The 11,659-nt window shown below is 51.5% G+C and overlaps 1 protein-coding gene across 2 annotated transcripts in view; it reads left to right on the forward strand.

The window, feature by feature from the left end:
- SPTB (spectrin beta, erythrocytic) overlaps nt 1-11,659 on the forward strand; it is a 128,334-nt gene that overhangs the window by 95,026 nt on the left and 21,649 nt on the right. For both annotated transcript variants that reach the window (XM_047079510.1, XM_047079511.1), the window contains exons 16-25: nt 395-1,151; nt 1,578-1,780; nt 1,893-1,983; nt 3,369-3,515; nt 4,743-5,006; nt 5,371-5,577; nt 6,201-6,290; nt 9,630-9,908; nt 10,373-10,503; nt 11,408-11,612. In XM_047079510.1, coding sequence (XP_046935466.1) covers nt 395-1,151; nt 1,578-1,780; nt 1,893-1,983; nt 3,369-3,515; nt 4,743-5,006; nt 5,371-5,577; nt 6,201-6,290; nt 9,630-9,908; nt 10,373-10,503; nt 11,408-11,612 — 2,374 coding nt within the window. The remainder of the gene's footprint in view (nt 1-394; nt 1,152-1,577; nt 1,781-1,892; nt 1,984-3,368; nt 3,516-4,742; nt 5,007-5,370; nt 5,578-6,200; nt 6,291-9,629; nt 9,909-10,372; nt 10,504-11,407; nt 11,613-11,659) is intronic.

Here is an 11,659-nt window from a genome sequence, read left to right on the forward strand (position 1 = left end):
TAGGCATCTGTATGGTTCCTTTAGGGCCACTGGCACCTTGTGTCCTGAAATTGCCTTTAAGTTGATGAATGTAAGGTTTCTAATTATTTTCAGCATTTCAAAAAATCTGGGCAGGTTATATGTTTGCCCAGAATTCAACTACATAACCAAACTAAGCGTCATGGTCGTTCCTTAACTTCTGGTTGGAATCTCGCCTCCTCCTGATGGAAATATCCGATTGGCAGTCTATATTATCTTGGGTAAAATTGGATAAATGAATTTTACTCATCACAGTTTGTTGGGTAGATGATTTTCTTTGGTGTGCAAGATCTATGGAGAGAGACTGCTGGGAATCTGGGTAGGGATGCCCTGTGGGAAGGGTTAAGGAAGTGGGTTTCTGTGTCCCCCTTGGCAGGTGGCTGGCATTCCAGACAGTAGTGTCAGAGCGGCGGGAGGCAGTAAACTCAGCTCTCCGGGTGCGTAACTATTGTGTGGACTGTGAAGAGACTAGCAAGTGGATTGAGGACAAGATGCACGTGGTACGGTCCACAAAGGACCTGGGCCAGGACCTGGCAGGCGTCATTGCCATCCAGCGGAAGCTGTCGGGGTTGGAGCGCGACGTGGCCGCCATCCAGGCCCGCATGGGTGCCCTGGAGCGTGAGTCGCAGCAGCTGATGGCATCTCACCCTGAGCAGAGAGAGGACATTGGCCAGCGGCAGGCATGTGTGGAGCAGCTGTGGAAGGACCTGCAGGAAGCCCTCCAGGAGCAGGAAGCCTCGCTGGGTGAAGCCAGCCAGCTGCAGGCCTTCCTGCAGAATCTAGATGACTTCCAGTCCTGGCTGTCCATGGCCCAGAAGGCCGTGGCCTCTGAGGACATGCCCGAGTCCCTCCCGGAGGCCGAGCAGCTCCTTCAGCAGCATGCGGCCATCAAGGACGAGATTGATGGGCACCAAGAGAGCTACCAGCATGTCAGGGTATCCGGAGAGAATGTGATCCGTGATCAGACGGACCCAGAGTATCTGCTTCTGGGCCAGAGGCTGGAGGGCCTGGATGCGGGCTGGGATGCCCTGTGCCGGATGTGGGAGAGCCGCAACCACTCGCTCGCCCAGTGCCTTGGCTTCCAGGAGTTCCAGAGAGATGCCAAGCAAGCTGAAGCCATCCTCAGCAATCAGGTAGAGGGAGGCATTCAGGATTGGGAAGTGGGGTTATCTCTCAGGGCAACAGCACTGGTGAGTCTGTGAATGTTCTCAGAGAACAAATTTTGGGGGACTCTCTCTGGCCAACTGGGGGGAAATCCTCTTTGTTCCTTATCATGTGCCTTTTCCAGCCCTGTGTCCTAAACTTTGCCTTCTTCTTGGGTCAGTTACAGGCTGGAGTTGTAAATTTTCCCCTGAGCCATTACCCTTCTATGTGGCTTTAGGCACACTGTTCCTCGGGTGCCGGGGGCCAAGCCTGGGGTTCCTCTTCCTTGCACAACTCCAGCAGGTCACCATTCGTGCTGTAGCCTATATGGCTGCACACGGTGCTACTGCTTGGCAAGTGTCCTCACTGCCCTCTCAGCTTGTCTTCATCCCTTATCTGGAAACTTGCTTCAACAGGAATATACTCTGGCTCACTTGGAGCCCCCAGACTCCCTAGAGGCTGCAGAGGCTGGGATCCGGAAGTTTGAGGATTTCTTGATGTCTATGGAGAACAACCAGGATAAGGTCTTGAGTCCTGTGGACTCTGGAAACAAGCTGGTAGCTGACAAAAACCTCTACTCAGACAAGATCCTAGAGAAGGTGCAGCTGATTGAGGACAGGTACTCTCCACCCCCAAGGTCATGAGGCCAGAGCCAGGTAGGGCTGGTGGTGTTGTGCATGATTCCCAGGCTTAGCCATGTTGTGAACCGCAGCATCCGGCTTCCCTTCCAGGCACAGGAAAAACAAGGAGAAGGCTCAGGAGGCCTCAGCAACTCTGAGAGACAACTTGGAGCTCCAGAACTTCCTCCAGAACTGCCAAGAGGTGAGGCTGCAGCAAGGCAGGTCACTTTGCAGGAGATTCCATTCTAGGATCAAAGTGCCCTAGGAAGTCCACAGGGAGTACACCAGGCTGGCTCAGTCAGAGGAGTGTGCTGCTCTTGATCTCAGAGTCATGGGTTTGAGCCCCACATTGGGTGTAGAGATTACTAAAAAATAAGTAAATAAACTTAAAAAAAAAAAAAAAAGTCCACAGGATTCCAAGTTGGGAGTCTGGAATTTCATGAGGGAAACTCTGGGTATTTGATAGCATAGGTCATCCTCTAGAATCTTTGGTTCTACAATTCTCTTTTTTCTTTCTTTTTTTTTTTTTTAACCCTGAATCTACAAAGTCATCTTTTAATTTGCACAGTCTAGGGCAGGGTTCCTCAAAGAATGGCCCTAGGGCTATCTATATTAAAGTCACCTAGGGCCCTAGTCAAGGCCAGCTTCAAGAACATGGAACCTGTGCATTCATACAGGACCTGTGCTTAGAAGGGCCCCATGCTTGATTTAATGGTCTGTGGTTGCCATCTTGAAATTCTTAATAATTTTGACTATTTCCATTTTGCAATGGGCCCTTAAAATGATGGAGCCAGTCCTGGCCCTCATTAAATGCAAAGTCCTGGGCCCCACTGAGGCCCAGATGAATCAGAACCTTAAGGGGTGAGAAAGAGAGAACAGCATTTTCAACAAACCTCCCAGTTGGAGAACTGACTCAGAGGTCCTTGCTCAGCCTGGTGTAAGCCACACTCCTGAGTCCCTCCATGAGCAGTACTTCTGTGTGGAATGGTGCTTTCTCTGACTTCTTTTTTGCTCCCATCCTCATACCCCTTTCCACCCTGCCCAAACAACTTTGTTTTCATCTACCTCTGCCCTTGGCACCAACCAGGCTTGGTATGCTGCCAGGACATCTTGGAAACATTGGATGCTTATCACGGTTCTTCCCTCATTGTTAAATATAGGATCTGCCCTTGACTTCTTCCTCAGATAACATTTTCTCTGTGTTTATTAATGATTTCTCACCCTACTGCCAAAGGATGGATTTATCTGTCCATCCAGTAAACACTCACTGAGTTCCTGTAATAGGCCAGGCCCTGTCCTAGGTCCTGGAAATATGGAGAGAAGCATAGATATCCCTGGAGTCATACTGCACACAGTCTACTAGGGAAGACACTCAGGTGCTTATGTTTTAACCCTGAGACAACACAGGTTAAGTTGCCTGTGCTGGGAGTTAGGAACCAAGAGCTTTGGAGAGTAGTACTCTGCTGTATTCCTACTTCCTCTCCTTGGCCTTCTTCTGCAGCCAGAGGTGGAGATCAGGACCTGCCCTGAGCCCCTGGCCAAAGAGGTACACTCAAAGATTGTTGGACTCCCGCTTTCTGTCCACAGCTCACTCTCTGGATCAATGACAAGCTGCTAACATCTCAGGATGTCTCCTATGATGAAGTGAGAAACCTTCAAAACAAGTGGCTGAAGCACCAGGCCTTTGTGGCAGACCTGGCTTCCCACCAAGGATGGTTAGATAGCATTGATGCAGTAAGTAAAGCAAATGGTGAGTGGTGGGGGGCTCTCTGCTCAGATGTGCTTACCTGAATAAGCTTCACTCAGGGCATAGACACTATCTGAAGCTTACTGGATGGTATAGACCCTGGAAGTGAAAAACTTCTCTAAATAGTAGCCAAACCTTCAGAGCTCCTGGTATACCCAGCCTTGTAGGGTCTGGTCAGAATTGGTGCCTCCTCTGGGTGGCCTGAGTCTAGAGACAGTCCAGGACAGTGAGAAAACCCGAGTTGGTGCCTCAGCATCTAGTGCCAGGACACCAGTTATCTCTGTTTGCCTTCCGTTATTCTCACCAGGACACCAGCACCGTCCCTCCCAAGGGCAAAGGAGTATATGAGATGAGTAGAGTGGCTCAGGGGACCATTGACCCTCATTATTTGGATGGGCAGGACAACCCCTCATAGATGGGGAGCCAGGGGTCCCCCCTATAACAAGCTTGCCCGAGGACCCAAGTGAAAATGTAGCTGGTGGTAGATCTGAGAATCAGTTGCATTTACTCCTCCCTACTGTGGCTGTCCAGGAAAAAGTAGGAAGAAGTCATTGTGGTTGAAGGTGCAGGCTCCAAGCCAGACTGTCCAACTCCTCAACCTCTCTGGGCCTCAGTTTCTTCATCTGAAAAATGAGGGTAATAACAATACCTAGCCAAGGGATGGTGAACATTAAAGCACTTAGAATAGCCCTTAGCACTTACTGGGCATACAGTAACTATTGGCTATTATTAGCAACATCTATTTCTAGGCCTACGTCATATTATACTATACTCACCTAAAAGGGTACATTTATTCAGGTGAAAACCAGGTAAGACACACTCAGTAACTAAAACATATCACAAAGGTTAGCAGTGCATAGCCTCTGGGAAAACCATCAAGAGAGAGTAGAGTCCTTTCCATGCTGCTTGTACCTGGATGGATCTTGAATCTTTTTTAATTAAAAAATAATTTAGCATCAGTTGATCCTGGTCTGCAACTCCCCATACTACAATCTCCCTGAGTCCTTTGCTCCAGACATACCCCTCCCTGTCACACCTTCTCCTGAAAATAACTCGGGTGGAGGGGGAGGTGCAGTCTTTGAGATGAGCCTCACCTGAGTTCCAGGCAGATTCTTTGCCTCCCTGACCTCAGTTAACCCCTGGCAACCACTTGGAGCAGGGCTGTTCCGAGGCTGCCTGGCCTCAAAGGGTGAGCCCTCCTGTTTCCCCCACAGGAAGGAAAGCAGCTGATGGAGGAGAAGCCTCATTATTTGGCCCTGGTGTCCCAGAGGCTGGAAGATTTGCACCGGCTCTGGGATGAACTTCAGGCCACCACACAGGAGAGGACCCAGCACCTCTCAGCTGCCAGGAACTCCTACCTGCGCTCACAGACCCACGCCGACCTCAACAAGTGGATCAGTGCTATGGAGGACCAGCTGCGGTCCGATGACCCTGGCAAGGACCTGACCAGTGTCAACCGGATGCTGGCTAAGCTGAAGGCACGTGAGTGGGTTGTAGACTGGGAGTGTTGGAATAGGAGATCTTAGGAAGCAAATGTGCAACCTGAAAGTAAGTACTCCTGTTCCTCTTAGGTCGGCTTGCCTTTATCAAGCAAAAATGTCTCCTGGTTCATAACCCATCTCCTACCCCTTTGTAGTGAAGACAGGGATCCGGGGTTAATAAAAGCATGCACCACAAGTATAGGACAGGCGCTTGTGAGGCAGGAAGGATGAGTGGGGGCACCCAGGGAGACTTCCTGGGGGAGGTGGGGCCTTTAAAGATGAATGGGATACGGATGATGATGAGGATGAGGGACTATCCAGGTGCCAAGGTTGGTACTGACACTGTCCCCTTATGCCCCAGCGTGTGGAGGACCAAGTGAATGTGCGGAAGGAGGAGCTGGGGGAGGTGCTTGCCCAGGTGCCCTCACTGGGAGATGAGGCAGAAGACACAGACGTGAGCATCGAGAAGCGGTTCCTGGACCTCCTGGAGCCCCTGGAGAGGAGGAAGAAGCAGCTGGAGTCATCCCGAGCCAAGCTGCAGATCAGCCGGGACTTAGAGGATGAGACGGTGAGTGGGTACAGACCCCCCCTAGAGGCAGGATGGCTGGCTGCAGCCCTAGGGAGTTTTTAAAGATTTCTGGTCCCCTCATCTCCTTATCTCAGAAAGCCAATGTGATTATTGCATTAAATATGATAGTAAAACCAGTGCTTTTTTTTTAAGGGTTTTTTTAAATGTTTATTTTTGAGAGAGAGAGCATGAGGGGAAGGGACAGAGAGAGAATCCCAAGCAGGCTCCATGCTGTCAGCACAGGGCCCAATGCAGGACTCGATCCCACAAGCTGTGAGATCATGACCTGAGCCGAGATCAAGAGTTGGATGCTTAACTGACTGAGCCACCCAGGCCTTCGACCAATGCTTTTTGAATGGTAACTCAGTTATGGGCTTTGGGGCAGACACACTTGGGTTCAAATCCAGCTATGTTACCTGCCCCGTGTGTGACCAGGAGCAAGTGATTTGGAACCTCATAATATCAAACTGTCCCCATCTATAAAATGGGGGCAAAATCCTCATGGGGTGTTGGGAATAACTGGGGAGACACAGCAGGAAAGAGCTCTGTCTGACCCAGGTGAGTGTGTGGGGAAAAGTTGACCATGACCATCATCAGCTGCCCCTGCCTTCTGGTCTCTACAGCTGTGGGTGGAAGAGAGGCTGCCTCTGGCCCAGTCAGCAGACTATGGCACGAATCTACAAACTGTACAGCTGTTCATGAAGAAGAATCAGGTGAGTCCTGCTTCACCTGGTTAGTGTTCCCCCCCCCCCCACCACCTCCTCCCTGCCCCTGCCCTTCCCAGGGAGGAGCTCCCAGCCTTGACATGCAGAAAGCCAGCAACAGCAGATTATTATTCTCATTGGTAGCAATGAGGCTCACAGACCCCATAGAAAGAGAAGCTTTGGTGATGGCAGAGAGAATTCTGGGAAGTCCATAGCAGAGCCGGGCTGGTCAGGGGATGTCCAGATGTTTAAGGATTTGGGGGCATTTAGACCCATCAGAGCATACGTGAGTGCAGGACCCAGAAGCCCTGGCCCAGGGTTTATTGTGCTTTACGGCTTCTGTATCCCATGGCCTCCCTGAAAGGAAGCCCATAGTTCCTGATTTCTTTCTCAATAATGACTTGCCCCTCTTCCAGGGCTGAGCCTGGCCCTCAGGGTAAGTAGGACCCATTTCTCCCAACACATGAGAATATTTGTGGGGCTCAAACCCCATTAGGAAGCCACTAAACTTGGTATCTGAACCTTTGGAACAACATCCACTTGCTGTTCTGCTCTTTCTTAAGCCTGATGACCCTAGTTACTTCTGTGGCCCTGGTGAGACTCCTGGAAGTGAGCAGATGCCATATTTCCTCCTATATCAGGAATACAAGTATGCTCTTGTATCTTCCAAGAAGATACAGCTGCATGGGCTCAGGGTGTCTCTGTGTCCAGATGGGCTGGCCACAGACCCTACTCTTGGGCAGAGAGTTGCCCCTGCTGCCCGGTCTCCTCTCTGGGTCGGGGAGTGGGGGCAGCCACAGCCAAGAGCAGTGAGAGCCTGGGAACTTATCCCAGAGAAGAGCAGTGTGTCCCAGAATGCCAGTCAGTATCGCAGCTCCTTGGGTATCTCCTGTCCAAGGTCAGGACAGATAGTACTTCCTCAAAACAATAGCAGCTGACATCTGCTCACAGAGCCCAGCTGCTGTGCAGGGGTCTGATTTACATTCAAAGAGGTGTCTGAAAACTCTCAGACCCTTTGCTTCCAGTTGACACAACCTAGTCATAAAGCCTCCAGTGGGCACAGGGAGGGACTTGGGCCAGAAAGTAGTAGGTGGGGATTCAATTAATGTCACAACCTCCATTTAAAAGAAGGACACTGGCAGAAGAGTGTATTCTTGGGGCCTCAGTTTCCTCAACTGTAAAATGAGCCAACATCACTCCCTGCAACACTAAAGATTTTGACTCTGTCTAACCTTGGTGTTATTGCCAAAAGACTCTGAACTCCCCTGGATGAAGGTTGCTATTTCAGGAAAAGAGCAAGACAAATACGGATGGGGTTCCCCTAAACAAGAAGGGAAAGGTAGTCTCCTGGGAGAGCATGGCTGCCCTAGTAAAGACGACTTTAGACTAGACTAGCTAAAGCTTAAATCTCCTTTCATCACTCCCTCTATTGCAGTGGTTCTCAAAGTTCAGTGTGCATCAGACTCCCCTAGAGGGCTTGTTAAAACACAGTTGACTGGGATCCACCTCAGGTCTACTGATTCAGACTCTGGGAGTAGAGCCTCATAATTTGCATATCTATCAAGATCCTGGGTGATAATGATGCCATGGGTCTGGGATCCCACTTTGAGAACCACTGCTCTAATGGCTGTCCATTGCAACTAGAACAAATCCTGCAAGGTATGAATGGTTCTCAACTTTGGCTGCACATGAGAATCACCTGAGGGAACTTTGAAACCTAAGAATGCCCAGTTCCTGTGTCAGATAAATTAATTAAGGTCTCTGGGGATAGGACCCTGACTCTGTATGTCTTCCCAGATTACTCAATGTGCAACCAGGGTTAAGAACCACTGTCCCACCTGATCTGGCCCCTGCCTTCCTCTAAAGTCACCTCTCATCACTTTGGCCCTCCTCATCACAGTATTGTAGCTTTCCTGGCCCTGTCTCTGGCCTACAGATAGTGCAGGCTTGCTTCCACCCCAGGGACTTCACACTCACTCTTCCGTCTTGCCGGCAACACTCACGCCCCAAGTCTTTGTGAGGTTGCCTCCTTCTCGTAACTCATGCCATCTCCTCAGGAAGGCCCTTTCTGACACCCCGAGCTCAGGTAGCCATCAGCACACATCAGTGGACATTCTTCATCTCATTGCAGTATTTTCCTCATGGTACCCATTATCCACATTTATTCACTTATTTGCATGCTCACCTTCTATTCCCTCTACAACAGCGTAAGCTTTATGAGGGCAGGGGTTTTATTTATCTTGTTCCCAGGCTGTCCCTAGAACCTGGAACAAGGCCTTGTACCCAGGAAATAATAAATACATGTTGGTCACGTGAGGTACGAAGAATACATCATAAGTGAGCACACTGCATGGGAGCCGATAAAGGAGTTGCTTAAAAAGAGGGAGCGAAATACTTTGTAGGATCCCTTGCAGAGGTCGTAAGATCTCAGGAATAGTAAAGAGGCACACGGAGCTGACACCATGGGTTGTTTGAATTCAATTAGACGGACCACAAAAAATTGTCAGAATTGAGATTTCGGGTCGAAAGGGTAAAAAGGCATTTCAGCAAGTTGGGTGACTTGTGGATAGTGCTGGGTCTGTAGATTTTAAATGCTGACAGTCACTGCACTACTTGTGTGTACAGCTCTTGCCCCCGCCCTCTGGGTGGTTTTAAAGGCCACAGGCAAATTGTACAAAGGGAGGAGAGGGGGTGTAAGGAGCCGAGAGCCCACACACAAGAAACAAGTAGGCTTGGGGCTCCAGGACCCAGAAAGTAAGTCCCACGTGGGTCATGGCCCCCTGAGGAAAAAGGTGACCTAGACACCAGAGTGAGAGGAGAATGCTATTTTGGTGGCTAAATGCTTAAACAGGAAATAATACAAAGTTCACAAAAGATTTGAGGCATGGAAATGGGGAGGCGGGGAGCCCAAATCCTAAAATCTGAACAAGGAATAACTGTCAACTGTTGTACATGGAGCCAGAGGTGCTAAAATAAGATATCAAGGCCATTTAAAAATTATTTTCCTTTCCTCCAACAAGTACAGCTAAGAAGCAAGCTCTGCTGAGACACAGGAAGCACAGGGCGCAGAGAGGGCCACGTTCAAATGCCGCGCTGCCACTCTTTGCCCACATGTTTCCTAGCGGCTCCTCACTGCCCTCCGTGCTCCTCTCTGACGGCGGGCAGAGGGTGCTGGGTGGTGCCTAGCGCCGCGCCTGGCACGTGGTCAGGGGCAGTTTTCACGGCCACCACCTGCTCGACACTAGCTTTGCCGTGCAGGAGCCTGCCCGCGAAGGTGCCAGAGTGCAAGCCTGGCCCGCCTTTGTGGCGGGAGAGCCCCGCCTCTGAGCCCTTCCCCTCCGCCCACAGACCCTGCAGAATGAGATCCTGGGCCATGCGCCACGGGTGGAGGATGTGCTGCAGAGAGGGCAGCGGCTGGTGGAGGTGGCGGAGGTCGACTGCCAGGACATCGAGGAGCGCTTGGGGCGCCTGCAGGGTTTGTGGGACACCCTGCGGGAGGCAGCGGCCGGGAGGCTGCAGCGCCTACGGGACGCCAGCGAGGCACAGCAGTACTACCTGGACGCAGGCGAGGCCGAGGCCTGGATCAGTGAGCAGGAGCTCTACATCATCTCCGACGAGACCCCGAAGGTCGGCCCGGGCTGGGGGGGGGGGTCAGGCTGGGGCAGTCGGGGGGCAGTCATACCTGGTACGTCTGGGTGTGTGAGGATACCCGCTATAGCATACACACTGCAGTCAGGTGCCCTGTCTGCCAACTTAGATTTGACCTAACCCAAGATTTCCTCACCTTTCTCATGCCATGGATTCTGTACTGATGGCCTGCCACAGGAGGGATGGGAGATGAGGTGTGCAGGATCTCTAAGGAAGTTCTCCTGGGGTCAGAAGGGTGGAGCTGGGCCTGGGAGGGTAGGAGTCAGAAAAGAACCAAGAGGAAGGTAGGATGTCGTGGGAAAGGAATCACAGGAAGGAATCATGCACAGTTTTCTTTGTGTGTTTGTGTGGGGGGGGGGGTCCCGTGAGCCTGGCTGCCCTCCCTCCCCCCCCAGTCTCGAGCACCTCCCTGAGCAGGTGCCCTGACAGCCGCTGCCTCCTAGGATGAAGAGGGCGCCATCGTGATGCTGAAGCGGCATCTGAGGCAGCAACACACGGTGGAGGAGTACGGGAGGAACATCAAGCAGCTGGCCTCCAGGGCCCAGAGCCTGCTGTCTGCAGGCCACCCTGAGGGGTGCGTGTGCACCAAGAGCGACTTGGCCGGGGCCCCACCAACCAGGATCCCTGTGGGTCCAAGTGGGAAAATAGCAACAGTTTTGGGGAAAATAGCAACAGTTTTCATGGAAACTGTGGGTTTGAGAAAACTGCTGATTGGCCCAATTCCATTTCATGTTTCGGTTTTGTGTGAGTAGCTTCAAACGGGGCCAACTAAAGCCTGATTTGCAAAAAGATCAGAAAATGCAATAGCAAAATTCCCCTCTTGGTGAACCAAGAGACCTAATCTTTCGTAGAGTTAGATTATGCTAAGAGACACTGAAGAGTAACTTCGCTTTTCTCTTTATGGTCCAGAGGATACTTCAGGATCTCACAGTGTCTCAGCAAAATCATTGTGTGGGCATGAAGGTAGAAAACCGACACCCATCTAGTTGGTTCTGCACAGATGGGGGCCCACTGGGTTGCACACCTCAGGCTGCACCTCCCACCCCGGGCTCAGCCCTGTCCTCGGCTGCCCACAGGGCATACACCACTGTGGGGTTTCAGCATCCACCACAGCGTCTCTCAGGGGAGCCCCAGGGGTTGAGCGCCTGGGACCACAGGCCCCTCCCTGCTGGTGCTGGAGCCCGCTCATAGTGCTGCTCCTTCAGCCTCCTTGGAGGAATATGGAGGGGCTTCTTTTTTGTCTCTCTGAGCTTCCCTGGGTGATGGATAATGGTGGGAGGCACCTTGAGGCATTCTGGTCTCAGGGATGGTTCTTTTTTTCTCCCAAGCACTTCCCCGGGGAAAGCTGCTGTCATTTCTCCTGCCTTCCCTCCCCATGTATCCCTGCCACAGGTGGGAGGAGTACATCAGCTCCCCTGCACTAGCTGCTCTGGGCTCTCTGCCTCCATCTCTGAGTGCCTTCTTATTTTGAATTCCAGGGAACAGATCATCCGGCTTCAGGGGCAGGTGGACAAGCAGTATGCAGGGCTGAAGGACATGGCGGAGGAGCGCAGGCGGAAGCTGGAGAACATGTACCACCTGTTCCAGCTGAAGAGGGAGGCGGATGACTTGGAGCAGTGGATTACGGAAAAGGAGCGGATGGCCTCTTCCCTTGAAATGGGGCAAGACTTCGACCATGTCACTGTGAGTACTCACAACTGCTTTCTCTGTCTTCCTCGAATGCCGTAGTT

Source organism: Lynx rufus, unplaced genomic scaffold (genome assembly GCF_022079265.1).
Source record: "Lynx rufus isolate CCGP_SWC_20201006 ecotype Redwood Valley unplaced genomic scaffold, mLynRuf1.p SCAF_17, whole genome shotgun sequence".
Taxonomy (NCBI): Eukaryota; Metazoa; Chordata; class Mammalia; order Carnivora; family Felidae; genus Lynx; species Lynx rufus.